Source organism: Octodon degus, unplaced genomic scaffold (genome assembly GCF_000260255.1).
Source record: "Octodon degus isolate 3935 unplaced genomic scaffold, OctDeg1.0 scaffold00045, whole genome shotgun sequence".
In the NCBI taxonomy this organism is placed as follows: domain Eukaryota; kingdom Metazoa; phylum Chordata; class Mammalia; order Rodentia; family Octodontidae; genus Octodon; species Octodon degus.
Window position 1 is genome coordinate 2,395,936 of NW_004524621.1, and position 15,947 is coordinate 2,411,882.

General features: G+C 41.3%; 1 protein-coding gene across 1 annotated transcript in view; it reads right to left on the reverse strand.

Annotated features, from left to right (window-relative positions):
- The window catches only part of Lca5l (LCA5L, lebercilin like), a 70,371-nt gene that overhangs the window by 47,690 nt on the left and 6,734 nt on the right, over window positions 1-15,947 (reverse strand). The window contains exon 2 of the mRNA XM_004631934.3: window positions 3,647-3,954. Coding sequence (XP_004631991.1) covers window positions 3,647-3,944 — 298 coding nt within the window. The 5' untranslated portion in view covers window positions 3,945-3,954. The remainder of the gene's footprint in view (window positions 1-3,646; window positions 3,955-15,947) is intronic.

A 15,947-nucleotide genomic window follows, 5' to 3' on the forward strand; every position in this document is an offset into this window, starting at 1 on the left:
GGGCTGGCTGGCATGTGGTGCTGGGGGATTGAACCGTGGTCCCTGTGCTTTGCTGAGCTTGCTCCAAGTAGGTGCTCTAGACCACTGAGCCATCTCACCAGCCCCCTCCTCCATATGTTTCTTCATTTGATTCTTTAGTGCAGATGTTATTAATTCAGGGATTTCTTTTTTCATTTCCAATCTGAGTTCCTCTATACCTTTCTGCAGCTGTTTCTTAATTTAGAAGACATTGATTCATTGCTTTCAGCTGTGTGATTCCCAATTTGTTCTGTGTTAGTGTCCTCTGCACTTGTTATGGGTGAACTTGGGTTCTGAAATTGCATTTTGCTCCTTCTCATCATTTTGTGTAGCACTGTCTTCTGACCTTTGTTGTAGATCTTTGTTGCAGTTATAACCTTAGCACGTAATGAAGTTCAGGTGCAGATCTACAAAGTCTGGATTTATCCAGCTGTGCCTGGCTTGGGTCTGGCTGCTGTGCTGAGCTCTTTCCTGCTGCTGCCCTTGGGGGTGAACCTGTTTTGCCCCTTTGGTAAAATGTTCTGTTCCTGGAATAGCTGGGTGGTTCTGTCCCCTACACTCTCTGCAGGGATTGCAGCTGCAGGGTTTCACCCCAAGCCTGTATGCCAGGCCTGAGCTGAATCTGGAGGGGAAAAGGTGGAGTAGGGGGTACAGGCAGCTCTGCCACATACTCACTGGGCCTGCCCTAGGACAGAATCTGGGGGTTCCTGGAACGGAGCAGAAATTCCTACTCTGTGGGTGGAGTGTGTGTGTGGGGGTACTATGGAGTGATGGTGGGTGTCCCAAGAGGGTGAAAGAGGGTATCACTCATGCTGCGCCTGGGCTGGTACCAGTAGGTCACGCCAGCACATGGTAGCCGGAAGCTCTCCCACACACTCACCGGGCCTGCACTAGGACTGGATCTGGGGGTTCCCAGAACATGGCAGAAATTCCTACTGGGCAGGCGGGGTAGGGGAGGTGCTATGGAGTAGTGGGGGTGAGTCCTAAGTGGGTGGAAGAGGGTGTCACCCACGCTGTGCCTGGGCTGGGACCAGTAGGTCCCGCCAGTGCAGGGTAGCCTGAAGCCCTCCACACACTCCCCGGGCCTGGGCTAAGACTGGGTCTGGGGGTGTCTGGAATGTGGCCAGGAATCAATTTTTAAAAGCTAAATTATAAGGTACTTAGAGCTCAAAATGCTGTTTGTTTCTTGTCAAGATAGTTTTATAAGTGCTAACTGTCCTCAGTAGTCTCATAAAAGCTTAGAATTGATATAAAATATGGATTACAGACTTATATCCTTGGGCCAGGTGGTTCTAGACTTCTTTATTTTTTTGAAAGTGTGCACACAAGAGAGAGGTCTTGCTATGTGGCCTGAGCTGGTCTTGGATCCCTGGGCTTGAGAAATCCTCCTGCCTCAACCTTGGCCTCCCAAGAAGCTGGGGTCATAGGTATGCACAACTACATCTGGTCCTCAGAATTTTTTCTTTATTTTATGGATATATATATATATATATATAATATATGTATTCCATATTTTTCCCAGTGGTGTCTAATGCAGTACCTTAATAAAAATATCTTTGTGGTGAAATATGTAACTATACACATCAAGTAAAATAAATGAAGATCAGTCTCATACCAATTCAACCTCAGTCAATTTTGAGGTTGACTAAATTGACTAAATGGTTCCATACCGTTATCCTTAACTGCAAATAAGATAAATTTTGAGGGCTCTCAGGATGTGGCAGGAGGCTATTGTGCTGAGATGACCTCTATGCACCCTGGGCCTCTCAGTCAGATCAGGGAAGTGCATGCTCATCCTCTGCTGCAGTCATGCAAGTGGCTCAGAGCCCCCTCCCTCCTCTCCAGAAAAGGGACCTTTAACCTTTCGAGAATCTGGCAGCAGCTATGGATCTTTTTCTCTTAAGGTTCACAAGTACACAAAGACAGAAAAAAAAAAAAGCTGGGCATGGTGGGGCACTTGTAATCCCAGCACCATGGAGGCTGAGGCAGGAGGATTGCTTGTAAGTTCAAGGGCAGCCTGGGTTACCTATCTAGTGAGACCCTCACTCAAAAAAATAAATCAAATAAATAAAAGAAAAAATATATATGTGGTGGATTCTAACTGGTGTTCAACTTATTACATCCAGCTGAATTGAACCAGTATGGTGCTGGATGTGGGAGGCCCACCTGAGGGTTGTTGCCAGCAGCATAAAGGCAAAACATGAGAAACTGCCAAAAATTCTGTTAGGAATGCTGTTTGGAGAAGCTGTTGGAGATGTTGGAAGCTGCTGATTCTCTTGGGCTATTCTGCTGGAGGACCTTGTCATGCTGGTTTTCCCAATGAACTTTGGAGGAGCTCTGGTCCTCATTTTGAGCATCGCTTCTTGGCTCCAGAGGGGAAGATGGTGCACAGCTCAGCCTCGTGGAGAAGCTTGTTGCATTGGCTTTATTGATGGGAACTTGGCTTTCTTCATTGCAGGAGGAGCTTGAGATCTCACTATGGCTGAGGATGGCTGTGGTACTTTTGGGGGAGCGCCGGTGCTCACCTTGAGCACTGCTTCCTGGCTCCAGTTCAGATCCCTCAGTGTGCTGGCACAGAGCCTTCATCCCACTGGCATAGACTTTCTAGTTTCTACCACTGACCTTTGGGCCTTTCCAGCACAGATCCAGGAAGAAGGCCTGCATAAGACTTTGTTGTAGGCTCTAGGCCTCCAGTTGGACTTGTGGGAGAAATTGTTATTACTCTAGGTTTTTATCTGGGCTAATGCAGGATATTAGGATCCATGCCTTCAGTTGGAACCTTTAGTATCTAGTGTGTGGATAGATTTCCTGCACTTGTTGTATATGGTATTCGGGTGATTCCTTATAAACTAATATTATAAAATGTGTCCTTTATTGTGATGTTCTCTGCAAAACCCCAAACCACAACAATAAAATTTCATGGGGCTACAGGTCCACATCTGAGAAGAAGCCTGCTCAGTAGGTAAGGAGAAGGAATGGAGTCTAGATGTCTCAGCTTTGGCACACAGCAGCATGCAGGGCCCTGGATTGCCTGGCATGGAGACCACTGGGTGAATGTGACATGGTTGGTCTTACCCAGAGCAAGCTCTGGAACACGTCTCAGCTGCTGTGAAGGAGCTGGAGGTCAGGGTAAGAGGGTCTCCCTGGGTGGTGTGGGAGGACAAGGAGTGGACATCTCAGGTGGAGGCCACTCTGGACAAGTAGTTCTAACAGAGCTGGGACTTCGGACAATCCACAAGCACAACATCACGGAAGCCTTTTGTATCATCTGTGTTTCAAAAGGCTGTGCCTCACGCCTACTGGACTTGAAGCCTGCCCTCTGAGGCAGTAAAGGCAGGCATCGACATTCACAGGCACCCCAAATCCCAGATCCTGAGCTGAGACAGAGGCAAAAGCTGGTGGGGTGCAGCCCCAGGCTACTCTCTAACTGCAAAGTCATCCTGTCAGTTTGCATTCATCCTTAATTTCTCTATCCCCCAATTCCCCCAGTGCAAGTTGACTTACAATGCATATTTGCACTATGCAAAATCAGTAGAACCAAATGCAGACCATCTCAAGGCACTAGCACTGCAAGTAACAGCCCTATGACCTCAGGAATGAGCTTCAGCAGGGCCGGTTTGCTTCTTACCTTTAGGCTGGGTGATTTTGGAAGCCTGGTACTTTTTCTTCTCTTTCACCGCCTGTGGCTCGACATAAGCTCTACTGGTGGCTGGGTCTGAGCACAGGGAGATGAAGTCTTCCGAGTAGTCGTAGTTAGAGCGCAGGCTCCTGCAGGAGCACTGGGATTGGCTGTAGTCCACGCTGCCGCTCGATGGCCTGCCGCTGGGGGGCCGGCTGCCTTTGCCCGGGCTGCTCTTGCCGGTCTCTAGGGTCACTGTGGCCACGGGCTCATTTGTGTGGGGTTTTGTTGTATCAGCCACAGACATAGCAAGCAACCTAATCAAAGAAAAGTGTTTTAGTCAAGAATAGTGGTACATGATCTCTAATGCCAGGGCTTGGGAGGCTGAGGCAGGAGGCGTATCTGGGCTACAAAGTGAGTTCAAGGCTAGTTTGGATTCCATAGCAAGACCCTGTCACAAACAAACCAACAAACCAAAAACTCCTTAAAATATTTTTAAAGTTTATGCTCATTTAAAATATCTTTATTAGTTGCTCTTTGCAATACCTCACGCTCACGCTCCGTGTAGGCAGCTAGGCGCCCACGGTGCACCCTCATTCCTAACTACATCCTTCTGCTCTCCTCTCCTTCCATCATCATCTCTCAGTCCCCTTCTCATTTGCAAAAGATTCGTAGCCCTGTTTTCCATTATGAAAAGTATTTTTCAGTTTCCAGTTACTGACCTTACAATTAACTGGTGCTGTATTATATTTTCTTTAACTATAGTGGACAATTAGGAAGGTGAAACTACACATTGTTTGTTTGTTTCTTTTTTCTTTTCTTTTTTTTCTTTTCGAGACATGGTCTCACTATGCAGTTCAGGCTGACCATGAGCTCACTTTGTAGCCCATGCTGGTCTTGAACTCACAACTATCCTTCTGCCTCAGCCTCCCAAGTGCTGTAATTATAGGCTTGAGCTACCACTCCCAGCTTGAAACTATACATTGTCTTGCAGCATTTTCTGAAGGAATTTCAGTTTGGTTTCCACATTATTTTTATATGAACTATAAGGCTTCTGAGTAATAATAATTTTGGTAATAATCACAAAAACAAATGCATGCCTGTGATTCCAGCACTCAGGAGGCTGAGGTAGGAGGGTTGATGTGAACCTGGGCCAGCCTGAGCTACGCAGGGAGGCCTGGTCTAAAAAAGTCATATGGAAAGGCTGGTTATTCCTTGGGAGAAATGACTGTACTGTAGGTGTGGACAGCTGGTGTGAAATGCAACACTTGTAAAATTGACCTACTATGTACATTCAGAGATGTGCACTTGCACTTCCTAAGGATGAGGTCACATGATTTTGATGTTAGACACAGAATACAACATGACTAATCTCTTAGTTTTAGAGAGCTATTATTCTATGTTATTTTTTAAAAGAGAGTATAAATTAGAATTAAAACATAAAAAATTACAAGTGATACAGATTTTCACTTAACAAAGTAATATGAATTTCACAGTATTTGTTATAATACATATATATATAATATATAGTGTTGCCTTCCAACCAGTTATTCATATTACCAGATATATACATGTAAAATAGGAAGAAAGAAAAAAGAAAGAAATGTATAAGAAATTAAGAAAAGTACAAACAATTGAAAAAAGGAGATGAGATGAATTAAAACATTAACTGTTTTCCATAAACCAGCAGAAATGCACAGTACAGTTGTCAAAAGCATCCTGCTTACATACATAGGTATATCTTTTTCCCCCACTCCCTCCCTTGTCCTTCTCTTCAACTGAGTAACTCTTTCCTTTTTAATAAGTTTATTCCTTTTTCCCAGTGTCTATTGTACCCATCAGATTCCAGTTTTCTCTTTTAGGTTCTCATTCTAAGGAGGACAATATGATGTTTGCACATGAGGGTCTGATTTATTTCACTTTAGTATGTTCTCTAGTTGTATCCTTTTACTGACAAAAGACTCAAATTTATCTTGATTTTAAGATCTTTAAAAAAGATTTATCCTGATTTATAGCTGAATAATACTGCATTGTGTAAAAATACCACATCTTCCTTATCCAGTCTTCAGCTGATAGGCATCTGTGTTGTTTCCAAGATTTAGTTATAACAAATTGTGCTGCTATAAACATGGGTACACATATATCACTGTGGTGTGAGGTTTTCAGTTCTTCTGGAAAAACATCCTGGAGGTGAATAGCTGGCTTAAATGGGATCTCCAATCCTAGCTTTTGAAGGAATCTCTACACTGATTTCCATAGTGGTTGTACCAGCTTACACTCCTACCAACAGTGGAGAAGGGTCTCGTTTTTCTCCACATCCTCTCCAGCATTTGTTATTGGCTGACTTCTTGATGTTAGCCATTCTTTCTGGGGTGAGATAGAATCTCAGTGTTGTTTTAATCTGCATTTCTCAAATGACTAATGATGTTGAACATTTTTTCATATATTTACTTGCCATTTGTATTCCTTCCTCTGAGAGGTGTATATTCATATCAGATGCCCATTTTTGGATTGGGTCTTTGAATTTGTGGGGCCTGATTTAAAAAAAAAAGTCTTTGTATGTTCTAGATAGAAGGCCTTTGTCTGAGGGACAGTCAGCTATAATTTTGTGTGGTTTGTTGGTTTTCTTTTTACTCTGTTGGAGATTTACTTTGAAATGCAGAAACTTTTCAAAGGGATGAGATCTTAGTTGTTGATTCTTTGAAGTATTTCCCGTGCAGTTTGGTTTTTGAACTCTCTACCTACCCTTATATCTTTAAGATTTTTTAACCTACATTTTTCTCCAAAAGATTTAGTGTTTCTGCTATATTTAAATCTTTGATTCATTTTGACTGTGGCTTTGTGCCTGCTCATAGGCATGAGTCTATTTTTAGCCTTTAGCATGTAGAAAGACAGTTTTTCCAGCACTATTTATTAAAGAGGTTATCTTTCTTTCAGTGAGCCTGGTTGGCCACTTTATCAAAGATAGGGTAACTAACTGTATTTGCTGTTGTGTCAGCATCTTCTAATCTGTTCCACAGATCCTCAGGTCTGTCTGTGCCAGTACCATGCTGATTTTATCACAGTAGCTTTGTAGTAGAATTTCATGGCAGGGATTGTGCTATATGCTGCCTTTCCTTTGTTTCCAAGAATTGCTTTTGATATTCTTGGTTGGAGAGCTAGTATTCTAAAACCAAAAGAAATAGTGGGTTCTTACTGATTATGAAACACAAGATGACTGAGACGTGACTCTGAGCTTTCTGTGTATGTTCGTAAGCAACTCATCCGGTAGCTGCACCTTCCATGAAGGAAATCTGCTAAGTAGAAAATGACATTTCTTTAAGAAAGAAATGACCAAACTTTCAGCTATACTGAAAACAAACTTTTATAAATATTCATCTTGGAAAAAAATCAAAACAAAGCTTTTGTCTAATATTATAGATTTAACTATCAAGGTGAAAAATTACCATACTTGGGGGCTGAGTCAAAGTAAAGTGGACTTCAAAGAAATATGTTTAGCAGCTAAGACAAACATAAACTTTGATGGTGTGATCCTAATTTCTAGTCAGGGACGTAGCATAACATACAATTGAAGGTCCTTGAAACCAAAGACTGCCTGAAAATTTAACTTAGTTAAGACCCACATGGTATCACACTTCTTTGGTTGAGGCTGAATTTGTTTCAAATTAAGTGTAAGTTAAAGTAACTTAAGCACAGTACTGTAGTTCTTTCTTTTTCTTTTCTTTCTTTTTTTTTCTGGTACCATAGATTAAACTCAGGACCTTGTGCTTCTCAAGCAGGTAGTTATGCTGCTGAGCTATCTCCCCAGCCCTGTAGTCATTTACAGATCAGAAATGTTTTAGCTCATTGAGTTGTTCCCCAAAGCACCTCTCTCTGGTTGCTTCATAGTGTGGTAAAATAATTCCCTAGTTTTTTTCTGTATAGGATCTTAAACTTAGTGAAAAACATGATGCATTTTACTTCTACCTTATTTTAAAATATTTCTTGATATTAATTTAGATGGTGTTAAAGTACTGGTTAAACTAAACTATCTGTGTGGCCAGTCAGCAAGGCTAAGTGGCCACATCTTTTCTGTTTCACACAGATTCTCTCACGGGTGACTGTCTAGGTCTGCAGTTGTAGACTTGGCTTCTCATTTGATCTGAGGATTGCTTGGGAGAGAAGGTGACAGCCAGCTGGTAAATATACCCCCTGAGTCCCAAAGTCTCATAGGACGGTTATATGGTGTCTTTGACAAATATGGTGAGCATTAAAAATTTTAAAAATTGATTACAGTAAAAGACACATTGCCATAAATACTCCATACCACCATCCCTCCAGTTATTTTCAATGTACTTTAATCATCCCACTGTCCTTGCCACATTCTGCAACAGCTCTGGGGGCCTCTTTCCTGAATGTCTTTAGCTGCAATGTCCTGGTTGCCCTCATGTCCTGAATGAGTTGAAAACATTTCTCTTTCTTATGCATTTTGACTGGAGCCAGAAGTCACACAAGGCCAGACCAGTGAATAAGGTGGATAAGGACCCAGCATTATGTTTTTATGTATGAGCTGCCTTACCATTGGATAGTACTTGGCAGTAGCACTTACTGTGCTTTTTAAAATCATACTTCATAAAGACACGAAGGAAAGAGGACTTCAAAAACTGTGTAGAAAATAGCAAGAATGAAAGAATGTGTATGTTCAGAGAAAGAGAGAATATTTTGAGGGGGATACAAAACATGTTCTTTTGCTGTAATAACATTAAAAATATTAAAATCCATCATGCATTTTGTTCACTCTTTGTATCTCGGACACAACTCAAGACAGCTAATCAATAGAAGAGCCCTTGTCCTTGATAGTTTAGAAATAGATTTCAAAGGACACAAACTTCTTCTTTTTTTTTCTTTTCAAAGTTTTATTGATAAAACATATAGCAATGAGACAGTTTCAAATCAAATCGAAAGTACAGTTTCAACAAATAATACACTGCATATATTCTTCTTAGTGGTTAATTGCTGTACAAGATGCAGACTTGTGATCCTACTTACAAACACCATTAGAAAAAATCATTCTATTCATTAAGAGAATGCAACTATATATCTATCCCAACCACTTTGAATACACAGATACAAAATGGACTTTCATAGTTATACCCCAATTTTTTTTAAGTTCCGTTGTTGAATATTATAGGTGTGTAAACTCAGCAAAATATTCTAAAAGAGTACAGAAGCCCATAATAGCATTGGGTCTTCTGTTTAATTGGCAATGTCAGAAATTATTGACCTGAGTCCCCCACAGCTCAACATAACAACATGGCTTTACTTCCTATATTTCATCTTCATACTTTTCTACTGGATGGTTAAGACCAAGGTAAAGCAGAACCTATGCAACAAGAGTTGTAGCTTTTTGGTTTGAGAAGGTCAGTGAAATGCCCTCAGGATTTATCCTGAGATCCTGTACCTCAGATTGTAGAACCTTTGTCAGTGCAGCCATGTGGATGAGTCACGGCCATTGCTTGGCCAATGTGCTCTCTGTGAAAGCCTGAGAGAGTGTCTTCTCCTCATGTGACTCTCCTTAGGCACACTCCACGTCATCGATCAATTTCCTCTTTGGCCCCATAACCTTCTTGATCAGAAAATCTGGGACACTACCGAGGTACATGACGTTACAGTACAAGTTCTCATATGTCCTGAGTCTTAATTGACCTTAGAAGGGTAGGGCCAAAATATTGGCTTTCCTTGTAGCCCTCCTTTTTCTCTAATTTTGGTCTGCAAACTTAGGTTGTTAACCATCCAGAAGACAAGCTTATTGTTATTATCAAACGATTTACGTTATCAAGCTTAACCTCACTATTTCACTACATTTCAAACATCTTAGGCATAATAAGGAACAGGTATTTTTCATCAAGTATTGATATGTTGAACCTTAAGTCCCTACATAATATGATAAAGAACATTTAAAAATTAGATTATATTTTAACAATAGGATAAAGAATTGTATGCTTCTCATGTTTGCACATAAGTCCAAAAATCTCACCATATACAACCCTGAAGCAGGACTGTCCCACAGTATTCCTTTTCCTGTCTCTTGCTTTCATTCACCACCCCCTTCTTCTTGAACATCCACCTACCCGAGAGACATCTTAGCAGTAACTGGCATGTCAAAGGACACAAACTTCTGATATTTTCTACAAGCCCTTCTAGCTTTCTAAAGTGGGAATTTAAAATGGAAGGAACAAGAAGTCACATACAAGAAGGACCGCAAGCCAGGTGTGGTGGCACACACCTGTGACCCCAGCACTCAGGAAGCTGAGGAAGGAGGACTGGTGTGAGTTTAAGGCTAACCTGGGCTATGTAGTGAGTTCAAGTTCAGCCTGAACTAAGTAGCAAGGAGAGAGAGAGAGAGAGAGAGAGAGAGAGAGAGAGAGAGAGAGAGAGAGACACAGAAAGACAGTCAGATAGGCAGGCAGACAGAGACTGAGACAAAAAGAGAAAGAGAGAGCCAGACAGAGCCAGAGCTAGATTGAGACTGGGAAGGGAAAGAGGGAGTCCTTGGGGCCTCTAGGGAACATCCAGCTGGAAAGCTCTGTCTTATCCCAGAGCACAGTACAAGGCATGACAAGGACAACAGAGAGATAACACCCTACTGTCTGTCTCTGCATCTTCTGTATAAGCCCTGGAACCCCCTAGGATGTCATGCTGTTCAAGTTCAGGGAAGAGCAGGGACGGAGGGACCTCAGGAAAAGGAGAGGGCCACTGATCTTGTTGCCAAGAGTGCTAAACATCAAACAGAGACAGAGACAGAAGTGTGTTAAGAACTTGAGTTTATTTGTGCAAATACCAATGCATGAATCAAGCAGCACTCTGCTGTGGTTGGAGTCCTTGGGCTCTGTTGTTCATAAAGAACAGGATTAACAAGATAAGAAGAAACAGAGAAAAGGAAAATGATTGATTGATTAGAGTCTGTAGACAATCTGTAGTTGTCTCATTTGGACTATTCAGTTGCAAAGTTCCAGGTTATGTAATTAGACATAGTTGGCAGTTTTGGAATTGGTTAAACTCAGGCTTCCTGTCTCTCTAAGTTGTCATTTATTGAAAATCAGGCTGGACATAGTGGCACATACTCATTGTCCAAGCATTCAGTAGGCTGAAGCAGAAAGATCACTATGAATTCCATGCCAACCTGGGATGAATAGTGAGTTCAAACCAGTGAAACTTTGTCTTAAAAAAACAATAAACCAGGGCTGGGGAGATGGCTCAGTAGAATAAGTGCTTGCCTGGCAAGCGCAAGGGCCTGAGTTCAATCCCTGATTCCACCAAAAAAAAAACAATAGACCCACTGAGCTGGTCCGGTTTGTGCAGGCAGGAGCCCAGGGCCCAGGCACTGATGTCCACTGGCTGCTGTGACCAGAGGCAGCTGTACACTTCCCTACTGATCGCAGGCATTCAGGGTCACTGAAGGGAAACCAACAAGTGGCTCCTCCACATGCAGTCATTCTTCTCCCCCACAGGACAAGTGCAGCCCAGGGATGAAAAAAAAAAAAAAAAAACCACCGTGTTTGTCCCTCTGGGACCACCGAAGGGACACATGCTGGACATGGCAGGCTGCTTCTCAGTGACCTGCCTTGGGGTGACGCGGATGTCCTGCCTCAGATGAGTCTTGTACCTTCTTCTTCCTCTGTTTGCTCACATGGGTAGAAGGCAGAAGTGGTCCATGGAGAGGCTCACAAGGCATGAAGTGGAGGCTCCAGGAGACAGTCACAGAGGACAAGTCTGCTGCTTGGTAGCTGCTACTGTGTGACTGAGTTCAAAGCTTGAGTCCTCCACCTTCACTGGGTGGTCCTCAAATTGCTGAAGTCCAACAGCACCTTGGCTGCCACCTTCAGAGACACCTGGACCAAAGGGGCCCTCCACCTGTGGCCCAGGTCCACTGAAAGTTCACCCTTGGTGTCCAGCAGGGAGCCTGAGTGTGACAACCAGAGACCTCTGTGTGTGCTGAGCCGGCCCCAGGAAGTCACTGGGGCCACAGTGATCTTGCATAAAAAATGGAAGAAGTAGGGCTGCACACTAAACAAGTAATTTAACTCATTTAGGTTAGTAGGTATATTTTAGGATATTTACTTAATTTTGAAATAAGTACAATTTTATGTTTTCTCTATGTTCAATCCATTAGTTATAATCAGATCATGAGCTTATCGAAGTTTTTTTTTTTTTTTGAGGAGTGGCCATTTTCTTTCTTTCTTTCTTTCTTTCTTTCTTTCTTTCTTTCTTTCTTTCACACATTACTGGGAATTGATGGGCCCTGGCTCTGAGCTGCCTCCCTGGCCCCTTCTCATGTCTTATTTTCAGATAAGGTCTCACTAACTTGCTAAGCTGCCCAGCATGAATTTTAACTCAGCCTCCCAGAATGCTGGGACTAAAACCTGCTCCACCACACTGAGCTCACTTTGGTTTAAACTGTTAATTTTTGAGGTAATTATTATGCAGGCATAGACAATTAGCTTAGATGGATCTTAGTAGGATGGTTCAATTTCCTGAGGTTATGAATAGTCACTGGCCTCCAGTGGTTCAACGTGCAATCTTTTGGCTTTAGGATGTTGTGTAAAAGATGCACATTCAGTGTAAACTGGATTTTGAATTTCCATCTTTCTCTGGGGTAGTGCTATGCAGTGTGACGCAATGCTCTGACATTGAGTAGCCAGCTGCAACTCACAGTCAGCCAAGCAATCATGGCATAAGCAAAAGATGTCCCAGAGGACACAGTGTCATTAGAAGTTTGCTTTTTGGAGACAAGTATTCCATAAACTATATAACATATTCAAACTTTTATTATAAAACAGGCTTTGTGTTAGGTGATTTTGCTTGTATTGGTCAGGTTTCTTGGTGCTGGGACAAGATACCTGATGTATGCAACTGAGAGGAGCAAATGGTTTATTTGGTTCATGGCTTCAGAGGTTTCAGTCCACAGTTACTTGGTTCCAAGGCAGAACAGCAAGGTGGGTAGTTGTGTGGAGCGCAGCTGTTCACTTCACCAGCAAGAGGTACACCATCCAAAGCCTCCACCTCCCCTGTATCCACCTGGAGCTCACCCCGCCTTCCTTACAGCACATCCAGCTGTGACATCAGTGGATGAATCCACAGGTGAGAACTACAGCCCCACGGTTCAATCGCCTCTCCAGGAGTTTCTTTTCAATATTGGGAATTGAATCCAGGGCTTCTGAGTTGAGGTATATCACTCCCCTTTTTCTAATTTTATTTTTTATTTTGAGACAGGGTCTCATTAAGTTTTTAAGTTGCCCAGATAGGGCTTGAACTTTCCATCCTCCTGCTTCGGTTTCCCAGAGTGCTGGGATTACAGGTGTGTGCCATGATGCCTGGTTCCAGTCAAGTCAGCAATTAAGCTTAACTGTCACATTACCCAACTGTGGGCTAGGGTAGGTGTTCTGAGAACATTTAAGGTAGGCGAGAGTCAACCAAGATGTTCTGTAGGTTGAGTGAATTAAATGCATTTTTTGACAATGGGTTTATTGGAACCTAACTCCACTGTCACTTGAGAAACATCTGAACTTGAACTTAACATTCAATTTTAGCTACCAAAGAGCTGGAACATTCTTACAACTCTGGAATTCCTATAAGTATCGTATAACTTTTACCTATGTGAACTGAGTATTGGTTTATTTGGGTTCACCTGGCACCGTGGAAACTCCAGTCTCTTTCAGGAAGCTGAGTCTGAGACACATTATTAGCAAACTGAAGTAAAACCAGATTTGATTCTTGGCTGTCGCCACCACCAGCAGGGAGTTGTCCCTTGAATGTGCAGACCAAATTTCTCTGTGGCAAACTCAATCTATGATGTATCTGCCTCTTCAACCATCTACTATACTTGGCTAATGACCAGTAACAGGCCCAGTACTGTACTTGTAGGCTGACCCTGTGTTAGCATAAAGAAGGTGAATTTTGCTATTAGTAAAAAAAATACAGTCTTTGCTGTATGGATTTTTTGATTATGTGGCACATACTGGAAAAATCTAGGGCTTGGGCCAATCACATAATGTTCTTCATTAATTTTTTTGTTCTTCATTAATTAACTGATTAATTAAGAAGTTCAGTCAGAGAACATTTATTTAGTGCCTGCTAGGCATTGGGAGAGGAAGGCAAATTTATGTCTTTAAGACTAAAAGCAGCAATCAGTAATTATGTAATTAATGTCTACTGTAGTTAGCCCACTAGTTTTTAACTATATCAAGTTTATGGTAGTATATAGTTTAAAGATTCATTCTGGCAGTGTTTATACCTTGAATAGGGTTGACATTGCAAAGGTGCCAATTCTATTCACCTGAAGCACCATTTTATTGTATCTATCATTATAGGGCTCATAGTTGTTTTGCTGCTGTTATGACTTAGGAACACAATCCACCATGATCAACACTTTCTAATGGAAACACTCAACCTGGTTCATCATGTGTTCTCTCAGAATGCACTAAGAGGAGTATACTTCATATTGTGCTCATCTAATTTTTTTTGAGAGAGTGTCTTGGTACATAATTCAAAGTGGCCCCAAACTCACTAAGTCGACAGCTTAGCCTTGAACTTGTGGTGGTCTTCCTGCCTCAGCCTCTTCAGTGCTAGGATTACAGGCATGCCCATGTTCACCTAATTACAGAATAAGAAATAAGGAGTTTGTAAAACACCATGAACATCTGAATTATTTAAAATAATACACTGTAGTCTTTATACCTGCTTTTGCAATAAGGAAAACAAAAAATAGCTCCCACTAAAAGGTTTTAAAATGGGTTACTCAGGACCTGCTGTTTATCCAGATCCTCTAAGATGCCTGCAGAGCAACTCTTTTCTGAGCTCAGGATCCTTCCCACTGTGGTGTTTATGAAGTTTCCAGGGTAGTGGTTTTTTTTTTTTTTTTTTTTGACGTATTTTGGTCCCTTTTAAAAGAATGTATTTCAAAAAATCTAAAATGATTTTACAAAAGGAAAACATTACCTTATAAAAAGAAAATGTTACCATCTAGAATAGATTTACACAAGAGCAGAAGTTGTGAACCTGCATTTGATTTACACTGTGCACATTCCTTTACATTATGACTTGTGGCACACTTCACACACTATGGCTTTTGCTCTATCAGCTACTGGTGGCTAATTGGGAAATTCTTGAATTATCCACCAGTGATGCTGAAATAAGATGTGAATGAGTTTTTACAATTCTTTGTATGTTCTAGATAGATGTCCTTTGTCTGAGGACAGTTGGCTAAAAATTTTCCCAAATCATGTTTGTTTTTTTCCCCTTGGTGATTTCTTTTGCTGTGTAAAAGCTTTTCAGTAAGAGGTAATCCCATGGTTGGCTCTTTGAAATATTTCCCATGTAGTTTGGTTTCTGTTCATGAACTCTCTGCCTACACATAGGTCTTCATGATTATACCTACTTTCTCCTCCAGTACATTTAGTGTTTCTGTTTTAATATTTAAATCTTTGATCCATTTTGACCCTAGTTTAGTGCATGGTGCTAGACACAGGTCTAATTTTAGCCTGGTGATAGACATAGGTCTAGTTTTAGACTTATATAGAATGCCAGTTTTAGATACTGTGAAAGAGAAAGAAACTGTTCAAAGGGAGGGAACAACTGGGATGATGGAAAGGAAAAAAGGAAGGGAATAATATATATTTATACACAAGATAACTTGCATAACTATATTGCTGATTTCTACTGGTCGATTGAAAGAAACAGTTAATGCTAAATTTTTCTTTTCCTTTAAATTTTTTCACCAATTTTGCATATCTGGTAATCTGAAGAACTACTTTGAAGACAATAACATGCATTATAGCAATCATTGCTGAATTCCTATCATTTCTAATTTTTAAATTATTTTTAATTCTCTTGAAAAATTCTTTCTTTCTTTTCTTTTTTTTTTTTGCAGAACCAGGGATTGAACTCAGGCCCTTGTGCTTGCCAGGCAAGCGCTTATTCCACTGAGCCATCTCCCCAGCCCCTGAGAAATACTTTTTCAAAAATTAAAAAAGAAAATGTTTCAAAGAGTTATACAGAGTGATGTTTTAAAAAATATTTCAGGTTGAACAAAATATCTGTGGCTCACCTGCCTCTTCTTTCTTTTTATTGCAGAGCAGAATAAACACTATGGATTGTATCTCACTTGTCTACAAAGCAACAAAAATAACCAATGGAAGATCTTACTGATCCTGCCAGTGGATACTAGTCTGATTTTCCAAGCACTGATATCTGGTAATCTGAAGAACTAATTTGAAGACAATAACATGCATTATAGCAATCATTGCTGAATTCCTATCATTTCTAATTTTAA